Below are 13424 nucleotides of genomic sequence, written 5' to 3'. Positions count from 1 at the left end.
ACATGGGGGCACTAGAATCCTCAGGGGAAACACACAGACTCGGTGCCTGCTCTCTTCCAACTACAAGTTCTGGAGCGTCAAAACAGCAGACAGCTTCAGAAAGAGTGGGAACTGGCAACAAAGAGAGTGTGTGAAATAACAAGGGGAGATGCACAGCTGGGGGGAAGGGATGCTGCTTCAGGCCATGCCCAGAGACAGCCTCTCTGAGTGCCATTTGCGCTGAGACATGAAGGCGCCGAACAGCCCAAAAGAGGGAACAGCAAGTTCAGAGGCCCTGAGGCAGAACCTGCAAGGGGCTGATACGCTGGTGTAAGAGGATGTCAGGTGGCAGAGGCCAGCTGATGGGGTGCAGGGCCCTGGAGGCCAAAGTAAGCGTTTTTGTCTTTACCCCACCTGACAGGGCGGTTACGCATCTGGAAGGTGGTTGGTGTATCCACTCTCAGAGGCCGCAGGGCAGGACCTGGCTTGAAAACTCAGCCCTGGGGCCTCCCCTCCCCAGGACAGAGCCTAGGCCTGCGCCACCACACCCCGACAGAGAGTGTTAGCTGAAGACCCCTAGGCCCAGGAGCCATCCCAGGATTCCCAGATGAGCACAACAGAGGACCTGGGAGAGTGTTACCACAGGCTCTGACACAGGTGCATCCACGCGTCCAGACAAAAAGTGGCAAACCTGTTCCTGGGCCACCTGAGCCTGAGGCTCTCCACAGAGGCGGGGCACCCCTGGAAAGGGGGCTACTGCAGAGACCTGCAGGGTGGGGACTTCCCCTCCCCCAAAGCTTAGCTTCTGAAACTGGGGAGTCCTAGGCCACTGGCCCCCAACTCCTCAGAAAAGGGGAGCTGTTAACTAAGCATTTCTTGGGACCCCAAACCCCACAGACGCTGGTCCCCCAAAATACGTGCTGTCTAGGGCCCCTGGAGGGTGAAGGAGCTGGCTAGCTGACTGGGGTTCACAGGACTCCCAGGCCAGGCGCCATTCCTACCCAGGCCAGTTCTAGGAGACAAGAGCTCCCGAACAGTCCACTTGCCAGCTCTGACAGCATTCATTTCCATCTCCACTCACTTGGTTTCAAGCGAGAAGGGACGTTATTTGCTCAACAAATATTGTCCACGATAACTCAACCAGACAAGCAATATTTTCTGCCATCCTAATAACCACTCAGCACACAGCGGTGGCAGAGAGAGGGGGCTAAAATATGATCCTCCCTCTCCCCATGTGAATAGAAACCTCGAGGAGAGGGAGGAGAACAGGAAGAACCCTCAAGTATCCATTTTATCACGGCCTCCATGCAAGTTCAGCAGTGCTCACCTCCCTAGCACATCCTGAACTGAATCAAGTGATATTTTGGCAACATAAACACAATTGAAAAAGACTGAGTAGCCAGGCAGCCCCTAGTTTGGACAATATAATTTAGAGATTTTTCTCCCCAGCTCCTTAAAACACCAACAGGCCCGCACCCCCCGCGGGGGGGCCGGGTCCTCCCGGAGCAACCCTCTAGGCGCGTGGGGCCCACGCAGCCCTGGGAGCCCTAAGGGGGTGGGTTGTGCCCATGCTCCAGGGGCTTCTTTTTCGCGACTCCGTGGCAACATGCTCGCGGGGGCCCACCTACCTCCAAGGCCTCCAGCGTGCTGAAGCTGGCAATGGCGAAGCCGTCGATGACCTCTTCCTCCTGCGAGCTGGACTCGCGGCGGCGGCGGCGCGGGGGGCGCGCGGCGGCGGCGCGGGGCGGGGGCGCGCGGGGCAGGCCCGTGTTCTCCTTGCCGGGCCCGGGCTCAGGCTCGTCCCCCGACGACGCGCTCTGGTCGCGGGCGTCGCGGGCCGCCTCCCGGCGCCGGCCACGGTCCCGCTGCGCGCGCGAGCGCCGGCTCTGACGGACCTTGGCCTCCATGGCGCGCGGTGACCTTGCGGCCGCGCCGTCGGGCTCCCGCTCCGCTGCCGCTGCGCTACTCGGCCCCGCCGGGCTTGTTGCGGTCCGCGCGGACTCGGGCCCTGGGCGGCGGCGGGCGGCGTGTCGGGCCGGACATGCCGCGCGGGTAGCCTCAGCCCCGGGCCCTGCGCGGCCTGGGCGCCCCGGCGCGGGAGGCCGCGCGCATCGGCGGGGCGGCCGGCGCTCAGCGGCCGTCGGCCGCGGCCCCGAGGGCACGCCCCATGCGCGACTGGCGGCGGGCGAGGGCTGGGCTGAGGCCCGACAAGCGGGCAGGCGGGCGGGGCGCTGAGCGGGGCTGAGGCGCCGGGGCTCGTGAGGCGGCGGTGGCAGCGGCGCCCCGAGCGGATAACAACTGACGTACTTCCGCCAGGCAGCCGGCGCCAGAGGAAGTGGGCGCTTCAGCGGAGCCGACGTGAGCCCCGCCCCGCCCCGCCCCCTCCTGGCCCCGCCCAGGCCGCGCTTTGCCCCTTCAGCCTGGCCCCACCGTCCCGCCTCCGGTCCCGCCCCACCCAAGCCCCGCTCCGCCCCACAGACCCGCCCCGCCCTTACCCCGCCTCTTGGGGGAGGGAGCTGCGGGGCCGCGCCCCTTCCCGCCCCTCCGCACGCACCTGGGCAGGCGTCCCAGCACGTGGGAGGTGTAGGGAGCTGAAGTGCTACCGTGACTTTCTGTTTGCCTGTTTTGGGAGGGGCGGGGGGTTCATCACTGCGCCTCCCCAGCCGCGGCCTCGTTCCGATAGAATCTATCAATGGGAGCTCTTAAGCGGAAAAGGGGGGGCCTCTCCAGCCAAGCGAGACATATGCGCGGAGGGGCACGCTCACCGTCAGCGCCCTCCCCCGCCCCCGCAGCTGGGGGAGGGTGAACAGAGTTGGGGAGTCCAGGTTCCCACCCGCGATGGGAGGCCCAAGGGTGGGTAGTCCTCGACGTCCTTTCAGATCCAGGGGCGGGTAAGGGATTTACTCGGTTCGAAGAGGGGGACAGACCATCTCAGCCCAGAGAGGGGGCATGTTAAAGATGAGGATTTTTCACTCCCTCATATCCTGCGCCCCAGTCTAGGACTTTTTCACGTGTCTCCTGCCTCTCGTTAAGGGGTCTTCCTGCAGGCTGGTTTTGTCCTTCCATGGCTTCCCGTGCTCTCCACCGCCCCCTGCCCAGGCACCTGATCTTTGGGCTCTATTATGGGGAGGGAGAAGTTCTACACGAAGTGCATTCCCTCTACCTTTTCCTGGGTCAAGTTCCCCACCTCACCCCTCTGGGTGGGAAGCCCCCCGGGGATGCCTCGTTTGCATAGAGACAGCAATTTGGGCTGCGGGGGCTGCTCCCCTTCCAGGGCAGCATGGTGGCAGGAACGGATGAGAGGGGGCAGCTGGAGAGTTGAAAAATATAAGGAGGAACTTCCTCTTTCACCCATGGGAGACTGCGGTTAAGGACCCACTGCGGGTGGGGAGGGACCGCTGTCTTCCTCAAATCTTAATATCATTAATTCATTTAACACCTATTTACTAAATACCCTGCAACCGACACTGTTTGTGTTGCTCTAGTGGATGAGACAAAGGGCCCTTTTAGAAGTGAGTGAGAACCTGAACACAGAGCCGAGTAGCATAATGTTGAAGAGTAACCTGAAGATGACTGAAGAGGGAGTTGTCATAGGAAGTGGGCATGGGGTGGTCCCGGAAGCCTCTCAGAGGAGTGGTAATTTGAGCTGAGACCTGCCAGATGAGAAGCCAGCCAGCCCGGGGGCCCCAGTGTGAGCAGGGCAGGGAGGTGTGTGGTCTGGGTTGTCACAGGCTGTTGACAGGGTTGTCCCTGGGGACAGTGGGGAAGGCAGTACTCCAAACATCCTGATACAAGGGGTGGGGAGCCCAACCTGCCAGCCTCCAGTTCACCCAGGCCCATCCTGTCCAGCTCTCTCTGCTCTGGGCCCTCCTTCCACCCTCTCCTAGTCTCCTTGGGGGTGGGAGCAGGATCCCCCTCTCCCTTTCCCATTCCAGATTTTATTATCACTCGGACTTCCCCAGCATCCCCTTTGGTTTTTAAGAGCCTTGTTAGAAAGACGGAAAGCTTCCTGGGCTTTCCTCCTACCCTAATTCTCCTCTGAGGATGGAAGGCCTGAAATTTGTGTTTGCAGGGGCAGGAGGTGGGGGTGGTCCCAGGGGTAATACTTAAGGATTTCGTTTGGGAAACAGGCCCTTGGGCCTGCCTGCCCATCCCCAGTGGGGCTTCCAGGCCCCATACTTGCTCTGGAGGCCTGGAGTCCTCAGAGACCTGCAGCCTGGGCTGCTGAGCTGATCTTGGGGACTGCAGGGGGCTTCCTTTCTTGTCACCCCTTTCCTACCTCTAGCACAATGCTTGGGAAGGCCCAGGTTTTGGTGTTGAGGTTTTCAAGTATAGGAATGACTGTCTGTTCATCTCCCCTTGAAGACACTTGGATGTGTTCAGGGTGAAGGATGGGATCACTGTAGGCTCCCTGTGGGGACTCCTCTCTGGGTTTCTTAGCTTTCCCGGGGAGAAGCCCCCCAAGGATTTTCCCTCCTTCAATTCATTTCCAGGTGGCTGGCCAGTGTCTTAGGGACCAGCCACCATCTCCTGGGTACAGGATCCTGGGCACAGGAAACCTCCCTTTAGGGGAGAGGCAGAGTGGGGTGGGAGGAGGCCAGAGCCTGCTTGCCTGCCTTGTGCTCATCCCCCCTGCGCCCACCTATGCACATCATAGGGGCTCAAACGGTAAAGAACCTGCCTGCAATGTGGAAGACCTGGTTTCAATCCCTGAGTTGGGAAGATCCCCTGGAGAAGGGCATGGCGACCCACTCCAGTATTCTTGCCAGGAGAATTCCATGGACAGAGGAGCCTGGCGGGCTAGAGTCCATGGGGTACCTCTCCCAGGGCTCCAAACCTGCTCCTGAGGGTTTGCAGGAGCCTGCAGAGCTAAGCGCTGACACCTCCACTCCCTGCTGGTATAAGGGGTGGCAGGGCTGCTGTTCTGCTCACTTTCCATATGTTCTTGCACACACATTTGTTCTCTTCTTCCTGGAGGGGGATGGGGGGGTCTTTGGAGTGCAGACACCAACAGTAGCTAAGGGATAGCTTCAAGACCACGCTAGTGGTATTTTCTAGATCTATGCCGTCCAGCCCAGAAACCACCAGCTTGAGATGTGGCTCATGCAACTAGAAAACTCAACTGTGCATTTTATTTATTAACTTCAATCTGAAATGAAATAACCCCTGTGACTGGTGGCTACCATGCTGGCCAGAGCAGTTCAAGAACCTAAGCTCTAACCTCAGCTCCTCTCTTCAGACTGTGAGCGGATGGTCTAACTTCTCTGCCTCAGCTGTCCCTTCCATAAACCTGGAGTGGGGTGGGGTGGGGTGGTGATGACATGCTTCCTGTGGTGGGTGGTCTGAACATTCACCTAGAATCACTCAGGGGCCATGGGTTTTGTCAACATACCAGAGATCCTTCCCTTCCTGGTCCTACTTGGGGTTTGAGATTTGCATTTCCAACAAGCTGGGGCTGCGAGTCTGCAGACCACAGGTTGTGAGCCCCTCTTGTTTTCGTGTTTACCAGTGTCCCAGAAAATGGGCGCCTTCGCCCCTTGCTCCGCCTCTCTAGAGAGGTATTTGCCTTCTGGACCTGGATCCTGATGAACTAGGTTTTTCCTTCCTCTCTGCCTTCCCACTAGACCCCTTGGGGCCCTTGGGGCTCAGCTACAGCCAGCCCAGGTCTTTCCTTCCGCCTCATCCCATCCCTGAGGACTCATCCTTCCTCCAGTACAATAGGGTAAATGGGTCCTTCCCACAGGCTGCTGCTGCTGCTGCTAAGTCACTTCAGTCGTTTCCGACTCTGTGCGACCCCATAGACGGCAGCCCACCAGGCTCCCCCGTCCCTGGGATTACAGGCTAGACACTGCCAAAAGAAGCTTTGCCCCACCCCCAGCCTGCTGGCCCAGTGCTGTGTGATTTCAATCCTAGCCTTCACCATATCCCACCCCCAGAGTCAAGTCCTCACCTGGTCACCACATGAGCGTCCTCCCCAGAAGATTTCTGAGAGGCACTGATGAAAATTATCTGCTTCCAGGGTGGCCTGGAGCTCAACCCCATCAGTCTTTGCTATTTGGCTTTGCTTTAGAGTCACTTCTCTTCTGTCAGGCTCTGAGCAATGTTAATTGACATGGAATTGTATTCAAAATTGAATTTGCCCTCACAGATCCATTCAGGCCCTATAAATCATCAGAGTCAGCTGCTCCTTCGGGGTTCAAACACACTTTCAGTTTGTCGGGTGACAGCCAGAAAATGAGTTCTGGCTCACAGACCAGCCCGTAGTGCAACGTCTGTGAACAGCTGTTTGCTCCACCATGGTGAGAAATGTTGGTTTCAGCCTTTCCAGTATCCATGCAACCTCCTTCTGGCAGCAGCACTTCAGTGTTCTTTGGACACTTAGCCTATTTCGGTGGATGCGGTCTGGGAGGGGCAGACAGCTCACTACAAGCTTTTCTCTCTCCTAACCAAAGAGGCAGGTGTCCTAGTTTCTGCAACAATGCTGTGTGACAAACAGCCCTAGAATGTCTGTGACTTAGAACATGAACTATTTCTGTTTTGCTGATAAGGCTGCAGGTTCCTGGAAGGGCTCTGCTTCAGACTGTGGGTCAGGTTCAGGTCTGTTCCAAGGGTCTCTCTCTGGGACCCAGGCTGCAAGAGGTGAGCTACTTGAGGCATTTTCTTTGCAAAACTCACAGGGCCAAACCATATTTCAAGGCACAATGGATGGAAGTCTGTGCTTTAAGCCTATTGTGTCTGCTTGCATCCTGTCCAAAGCAAGTCACTTGGCCAAGACTGTCACCCATGGGGAAGGAAGTTGATGCCTTCCAGTCCATTGTGGGGAAGGCGGGAGGGTGGCATTGTAGTCATGTGGCAGGGGGTGGGTGTGGAGTCTTGCTTCAGAGAGGAGGTAAAGATTGGGGACTATATTCCCATTTGTCACAATAGAGGGCCCACATACCAATTCAATGTCCTGTGCCAAAATTAGAATCTTTTTTGGGGGGGGGTGGAGCCATGCTGCTCGCTCAGCTTGTGTTATCTTGGTTCCCCCACCAGGGATCGAACCTGTGCCCCCTGCAGTGGAAGTGTAGAGTCCTAACCGTTGGACTGCCAGGAGATTCCCTAGAATCTGTCTTAAGCTGGGTATCCAAGGAATTGAAATTTGGGATATACTCATCCCAAGTGTCGGAGAAGGCAATGGCAACCCACTCCAGTACTCTTGCCTGGAAAATCCCATGGGCGGAGGAGACTGGTAGATTGCAGTCCATGGGGTCGCTAGGAGTCGGACATGACTGAAGCAACTTAGAAGTAGCCGCAGCAGCATCCCAAGTGTGCCCCTCCTAATTCTTGCACCTCAGGATCTTCTCTGTGCTGGAGCTTTGAGCCCCCTGCTGCTCCGGGGGCTGACCCCCACCTGCCGGCTCTGTCCACTTCCCCTCTCTTCATCAGCCCTAACTCAGATGTCTCTTCTCCCCAAAGTCCAGTTGGCGGCTCCGTGTTGGGTTGACTCAGCTGAGTGGGAACATTTCTCAGAATTCCCCTCATTGTGTGGCCAGTCAGGATGGCCCACCTGAGAATTCGTGTGCTCTGGCAGGCAGAAGTGACAGCGAGAGTGCTCATTTCTCCTCCAGGGCCCCTAAAGGTGCCGGGTCTACCACCATCCCTCATGCATGGATCGGAATCCACTATTCCCCATCTCCAGAGGCTCAGACAACTCCTTCTGCAGCCCCGGGGGCTTCCTGTATCTCCTGCCACCCGCTAGAGTCCTGAGGCAGGGTTGGCTTTGTGGGCGGTCCCTCTGGAGCTCAGGTGTGTCCAGACTCTGCATCTTTACAGATGCCACCCGACCTTCTGACCACCCTAGAGACACACAGACAACACCTGGTAGGGCTGTCTCTGCCAACCCATCTGCCCATCGGGGAAGGCCCGGCTTTGGTGCCCAACCGCACAGACAGTGCATCTCTCTGGGCCTGAGGCCTCTCCAGGTACAGGTGCCCTCTTGGTCTTCTCTCCTTCATGGGCTCATCAGCTCCGGGAGAGCAGCTGTGGGCCTAACTCAGTGATGGCATGCAGTGGGCCCCTGAGTGTCCTTTGTCTGAGGCACCCAGGTTTCAAACACCATGCTTCCCTTGGCTTCTTTGTTTATCCAGCAAACGTTTCTTGAGCTCCTTGGAACTCCAGAGTTTATCTCTAGTTATGGAGAACCCGCTTCACAGGTGGTACCAGTGGTAAAGAACCCACGTACTAGTGCAGGAGATGTAAGAGACGTGGGTACAATCATTGGGTTGGGAAGATCTCTCGGAGGAGGAAATAGCAAAACCCTCTCTAGTATTCTTGCCTGGAGAATCCCATGGACAGAGAAGCCTGGTGGGCTACAGTCCATGGGGTCACAAAGAGCCAGACATGATTGAAGCAACTTAGCACACGTGCCTGGAGAACCCGGAGATGAGCAGGACAGCGTTGGATTTGTCAGATTTTAATTGGCTATTGTTGCAAGTGGCAGACACCCAAGTTCAGCTTCTACTGACTTGGGCAGGAGGAGTGTATGGAGGACATGGGGGATGGGGTGGGGTGTTCAGGAGCCTCTGGAATGGGGAATCAGGCACACGTCCATGCTCCGAGGGGTGGTGGCTGCTCTCAGAGCTGCTTCCCTCTCTACTACTTCATGCTCTTTGTAAACACTAGACCTTAGTCACAACAGGCTAGGTTACAGTGTAAGATGAGCTCTGGAAGTGCAGTGCTTACCACCATATCTTTTTTTTTTCTTTTTTTTTGGCTGCGATGGGTCTTTGTTGCTGCGTGTGGGCTTTCTCTAGTTGCGGCGAGCAGAGGCTACTCTTTGTTGCAATGCACGGGTGGAGTACAGGCTCTAGGCATAGGCTCAGTAGATGTGGCACACAGGCTCAGTTGCCCTGCGGCATGTGGGATCTTCCCAGACCAGGGGTTGAACCCATGTTGCCTGCATTTGCTGGTGGGTTCTTAACCACTGGACCACCAGGGATGTCCACATTGTATCGTATTCCTGCTCCACGTGATCATTCAGGGACCAAGGCCGGTGGAGGGTCTGCTGCCCGGAACACTGTTGGTTGCCCCAGTCATGTAAGAGAGCTGAGAGGGAATGCCAATTCATCATGTGGTGGCCCTGAAGTCACACAGGGCAGACAGACACTTGGGTCCCCAAAACACAAGAGGGGGCTTGGGGTGAGAGGGTCTCACAGGTATTTATAAGCAGTAGATGTTTCTCCAACAGTGTTTACTAGCACTGGAGTATAGACAGGAGCCACTACGCACCAGCTGTTAGAACTCTCTGGATTCACACGCAGAAGCCCTATTTTCTGGTCTTTCATAGAGCTCATGAGGTCTGGAGTCTCAGGTTAACCCAGGTCAGCATATTACTGAGCACCCACTCTGCACCAGGCTCTCTGTGGGAGACATAAGACACCATGCCTGCTTGAAGCACAGCATCTCCATTTCAGAGATTCCAAATTTGATCTGAATTCTGTTGTGGGCTCACTTTTTTGGCAGGTGGAAGGTCGAGGCATTTGAACACCTTTAGGCAGAGTCCAAGCTTCCTCTGCTACAATCCCCACCATTCCCTATTCCCTTCTACCCACAGGCCTCACGCATCAGGTTCCTGCCTGTCTCCACAGATATTTGTTGCCCTGGATTTCCTTATCTGCTTGTTCAAGTTACTCTTTAAGCCTAGTGTCAGATAGTTCTAGAGAATTGATGACTTGGCCTGACTTTGGCTGACCTTTAGAAATTCAGGTTGAAAAATTTTACTCCAAATACAGACTGGAAAGCCTGAGTGCTGAAGGTTGGCATCTCCTGGAGTTGTGCATTGTTCCACCTGTGTGGATGTACACTGAGACCCTGGTCTGTGGGAAAGGGAACAGACTGAGATAGGCCAGTTCTGGAACTTGGCCACCATGCTGTGAGGAAGCTCAAGCCACTGCCCATGGCCAGGTCTTCTTTTCCCTCCTTCTCTCACTCTTCAGACCTTGCATGGCTCATCCTTCACTTGCCACTGCCTTTGGGGCTCTGCAGAGACTCGCAGAATCCACTGGAGCTCTTTCTGTTGTGAAGGACCTAAACCCAACCCAACTGGCATACATAGAAAGAAAGGATTTTATTCCTGTAGCTGAAAAGGACAGATATAGCTTGACCTCGGGTTTCAGATAATCTACCAGGATTCCACCTCCCGCCATCAGCTCTGCTGTCCCCTGTGTTGGCCCTGTTCTTAGCCAGGCTCACACCCTAGGGAGCAGAATGGGAGCAAAATCACTTGAAACAGAAGCTCCCTGATCACATTCTACCAGGGCAGTGACCCCCGTGAGACGGTCCTTGTAAAATCCTAGGGTTCACTTTGATTGGACTCACTTGGGTTATTTGCCTATCCATGATCAAACACTGTGACTAGGGGGATGGTGACATTGACAATAAAAGCAGTTATTGAGTGCTCATCAACAGCCAGAGTGAAACTGAAAGTTGCTCAGTCGTGTCCAACTCTTTGCAACCCCAGGGACTATACAACCCACGTGATTCTCCAGGCCATATTACTGGAATGGGTAGCCTTTCCCTTCTCCAGGGGATCTTCCCAAATCAGGGATAGAACCCAGATCTCTCACATTGCAGGCAGATTCTTTATCAGCTGAGCCACAGGGAAGCCCAAGAATACTGGAGTGGGGGTAGCCTATCCCTTCTCCAGTGAATCTTCCCAACCCAGGAATTGAACCAGGGTCTTCTGCATTGCAGGCAGATTCTTTACCAACTCAGCTATGAAGGAAGCCCTGAACCAGGTATTATTGACCCCAGATCACCACCATCACCTTCATCATCACCATCATCATCACCTTCACCTTTTCATCACCTATTTCACCATCGTCCTCCTCCTCTTCCTCATCATCACCGTCACCATCACCATCATCAACACCCCAATACTGAAAGTGGAGATGGAGATGGTAACAGCGGTGAGGGATGCAGGGACGAGTTCTCTGGCCACCAGGGTCTCCAGCCCAGATGTTAGGCAAGAGTGGGGTATGCCTGCATGGGGAGAGTCAGGGGAGCACATTGGAAAGATCAGAGCCAGGACCAGCCTTTACTGAAGGATCAATATATTGGCTTCAGGCTCACCTCTGTGGGGTCTCTTCTCACAGATGCAGTGTGCTGAGGGGACATGAGGACTTGCCTATAGTTGGGGTAAGTTGTGAAATTTTCCTACAAGAAGGCAGAGTTGGATGTGGGGATAACCTCTTCCCAGTCCCTCAAACCCCTCTTGGAACACCCACACCAGGCCTTACAGGGAGTGCTGAGGGCCATGAGTACCTATCCAGGCTGATGGACACACCCTGGCTCCCACCCAAGCCTCACTCTGGCTGAGCCCAGGCAGAAGCCAGCCTAGGAGGCTCCATCTGCAGGGTCAGGGTTGGGCAAAGAAAGAGTCCCAGGGCAAACAGCTGGGCACAAGTTGGAACACAAGGGTGGACATAAGATAAAGCTTCTTGGCTGGCTGTGCACAGATAAGGCTCTTCTTGCCCTGGCAATCCAGGAGGCTTAAACTTCCGTTAAAGAGATGACACTCAGCCCTTCCTAGTTCTCTGTGTGCCCTGACACTTTTCTGAAAATGGAGAAAGGCTGACATCACAAATAAATTCTTTTGGGGTTCCCCCTGATGGCACAGAAATGGGGGATTCTCAGAGCGAGGGGCCACTGTGGGCACCAGTTCCCATGACACAGAGACCAAAGCTCCTAGGTGGAGATGTTCAAAGTCACACAGGGTAGGTTAGGGTGGAGCCTGGACATAACCCACTTGTACGAATCTTTTTAGGAGCCAAAGAGTGTTAGGGAGGGCTCTCATCAAAAGTGACAGAAACCCAATCCAATGAGGCATGAATAAAAATGGAACCATGTTACCTCAGGTAATTGGAGATGCCAGGGACACTGGTTTCAGGTATGGCTTGATCAAGAGGTCAACCCAGGCCAACACATCTTGGGTGTCCCTGACTCTATGTTCAGCCATTCACCTTTGCTGAGTGTTGGCACAGATCCAGGAGTATCAGTGGTTTGACTAAGGTTATCTGCCCAGACCTGGACCAATCTTTGACATGGGCAGAGGGAGGGGGAGTGATACCTGCTGACAGATCAGATCTGGGTTTGACCAAATTGAGGGTGGGTCCCCTGAGACTGTACTCACAGGGGGAGGCTGCTCCTCAAAGCAGGCTGAGGTGACTTTAGCGAAAAGTGGGAGAATGGACATGGACAGGCAGAAAGAGCTCCACCCCCACAATGGGGTTCCCCTGGCTCTTACAGATGCAGTGGGGCTTGGCATCTTCAGCCCCTCCCAGGGAAGGCCCCAGTTGTTCTCACTGAGGCCCACTGGGAGCAGGTGCCCTTCACGTGTGTACTCTGGGTGCTGGGCCCGCAGCCTGGCTGGGGGGTCCCAGGGGAGCGGGTGTGTCAGGCTGCCAGGAGGCCCACATGCTCTGGGCTTTTCCATGGCAACAGCTGGGCCAGCTGGCAGCTCAGCAGGCACTTCACGAGCCTCTCAGAGGCTGTGAGGCCGTGTCCTGCATGCTGATGAGGGAGGGAGCCAGGCTTGAGGGCACGTTCCAGGCGTGCATTGGTGACACAGCTGCCAGCAGGCAGGGGGAGGCCTGGGACTCCACGGAGGGCCAGGCAGGGCTGGAACCAGCTCACCTTCCCTGATCCTGCAGGGTCTCCTGGGCTCGGGTGCAGTGGCTCAGAGCCTGGCTTTGAAGTCAGCATGACATCATGTGGGTGAATGACCGCAAATGCTGTGCGCTCAGCAGTCCGGGCCTCAGTTTCCTCATCTGTAGGAGATGATGAAGGTGAGAGAGGACAGCGAAAAATCTGGCTTAAAACTCAACATTCAAAAAACTAAGATCATGGCATCCGATCTCATCACTTCATGCCAAATAGATAGGGAAATAATGGAAACAGTGATATACTTTATTTTCTTGGGCTCCAAAATCACTGCGGATGGTGACTGCAGCCATGAAATTCACAGATGCTTGCTCCTTGGAAGAAAATCTATAACAAAGCTAGACAGTGTATTAAAAATCAGAAATATCACTGCCAATAAAGGGCTGTATAGTCAAAGCTATGATTTTTCCAGTAGCCACGTATGGATGTGAGAGTTGGACCATACAGAAGGCTGAGCGTTGAGGAATTGATGCTTTTGAATTGTGGTGCTGGAGAAGACTCTTGAGAGTCCCTTGGATAGGAAGGAGATCAAACCAGTCAATCCTAAAGGAAATCAGTCCTGAACATTCATTGGAAGGACTGATGCTGAATCTCCAATACATTGGCCACCTGATGCAAAGAGCTGACTCATTGTAAAAGACCTTGATGCTGGGCAAGATTGAAGGCAGGAGGAGAAGGGGGTGAGAGGATGAGATGGTTGGGTGGCATCATCTACTCTATGGACATGTTTGAGCAAACTCCAG

General features: G+C 55.2%; 1 protein-coding gene across 38 annotated transcripts in view; it reads right to left on the bottom strand.

The window, feature by feature from the left end:
* The window catches only part of FBRSL1 (fibrosin like 1), an 84074-nt gene extending 81755 nt beyond the window's left edge, over positions 1–2319 (bottom strand). For 9 of the 38 annotated variants that reach the window (XM_025267858.2, XM_025267859.2, XM_025267875.2 and 6 more), the window contains exon 1: positions 1608–2313. In XM_025267858.2, coding sequence (XP_025123643.2) covers positions 1608–1886 — 279 coding nt within the window. In that variant the 5' untranslated portion in view covers positions 1887–2313. Of the gene's footprint in view, positions 1–1607 lie in introns of all 38 variants that reach the window. The other 29 variants (XM_025267860.2, XM_025267868.2, XM_025267862.2 and 26 more) reach the window with 7 other exon arrangements.
* Between the last annotated feature and the right edge of the window lie 11105 nt (positions 2320–13424).

The sequence above is a fragment of the Bubalus bubalis genome, chromosome 17 (assembly GCF_019923935.1).
Source record: "Bubalus bubalis isolate 160015118507 breed Murrah chromosome 17, NDDB_SH_1, whole genome shotgun sequence".
Taxonomy (NCBI): Eukaryota; Metazoa; Chordata; class Mammalia; order Artiodactyla; family Bovidae; genus Bubalus; species Bubalus bubalis.
The sequence above is the reverse complement of the archived record's forward strand: the minus strand, read 5'-3'. Positions and strand labels throughout refer to the sequence as shown.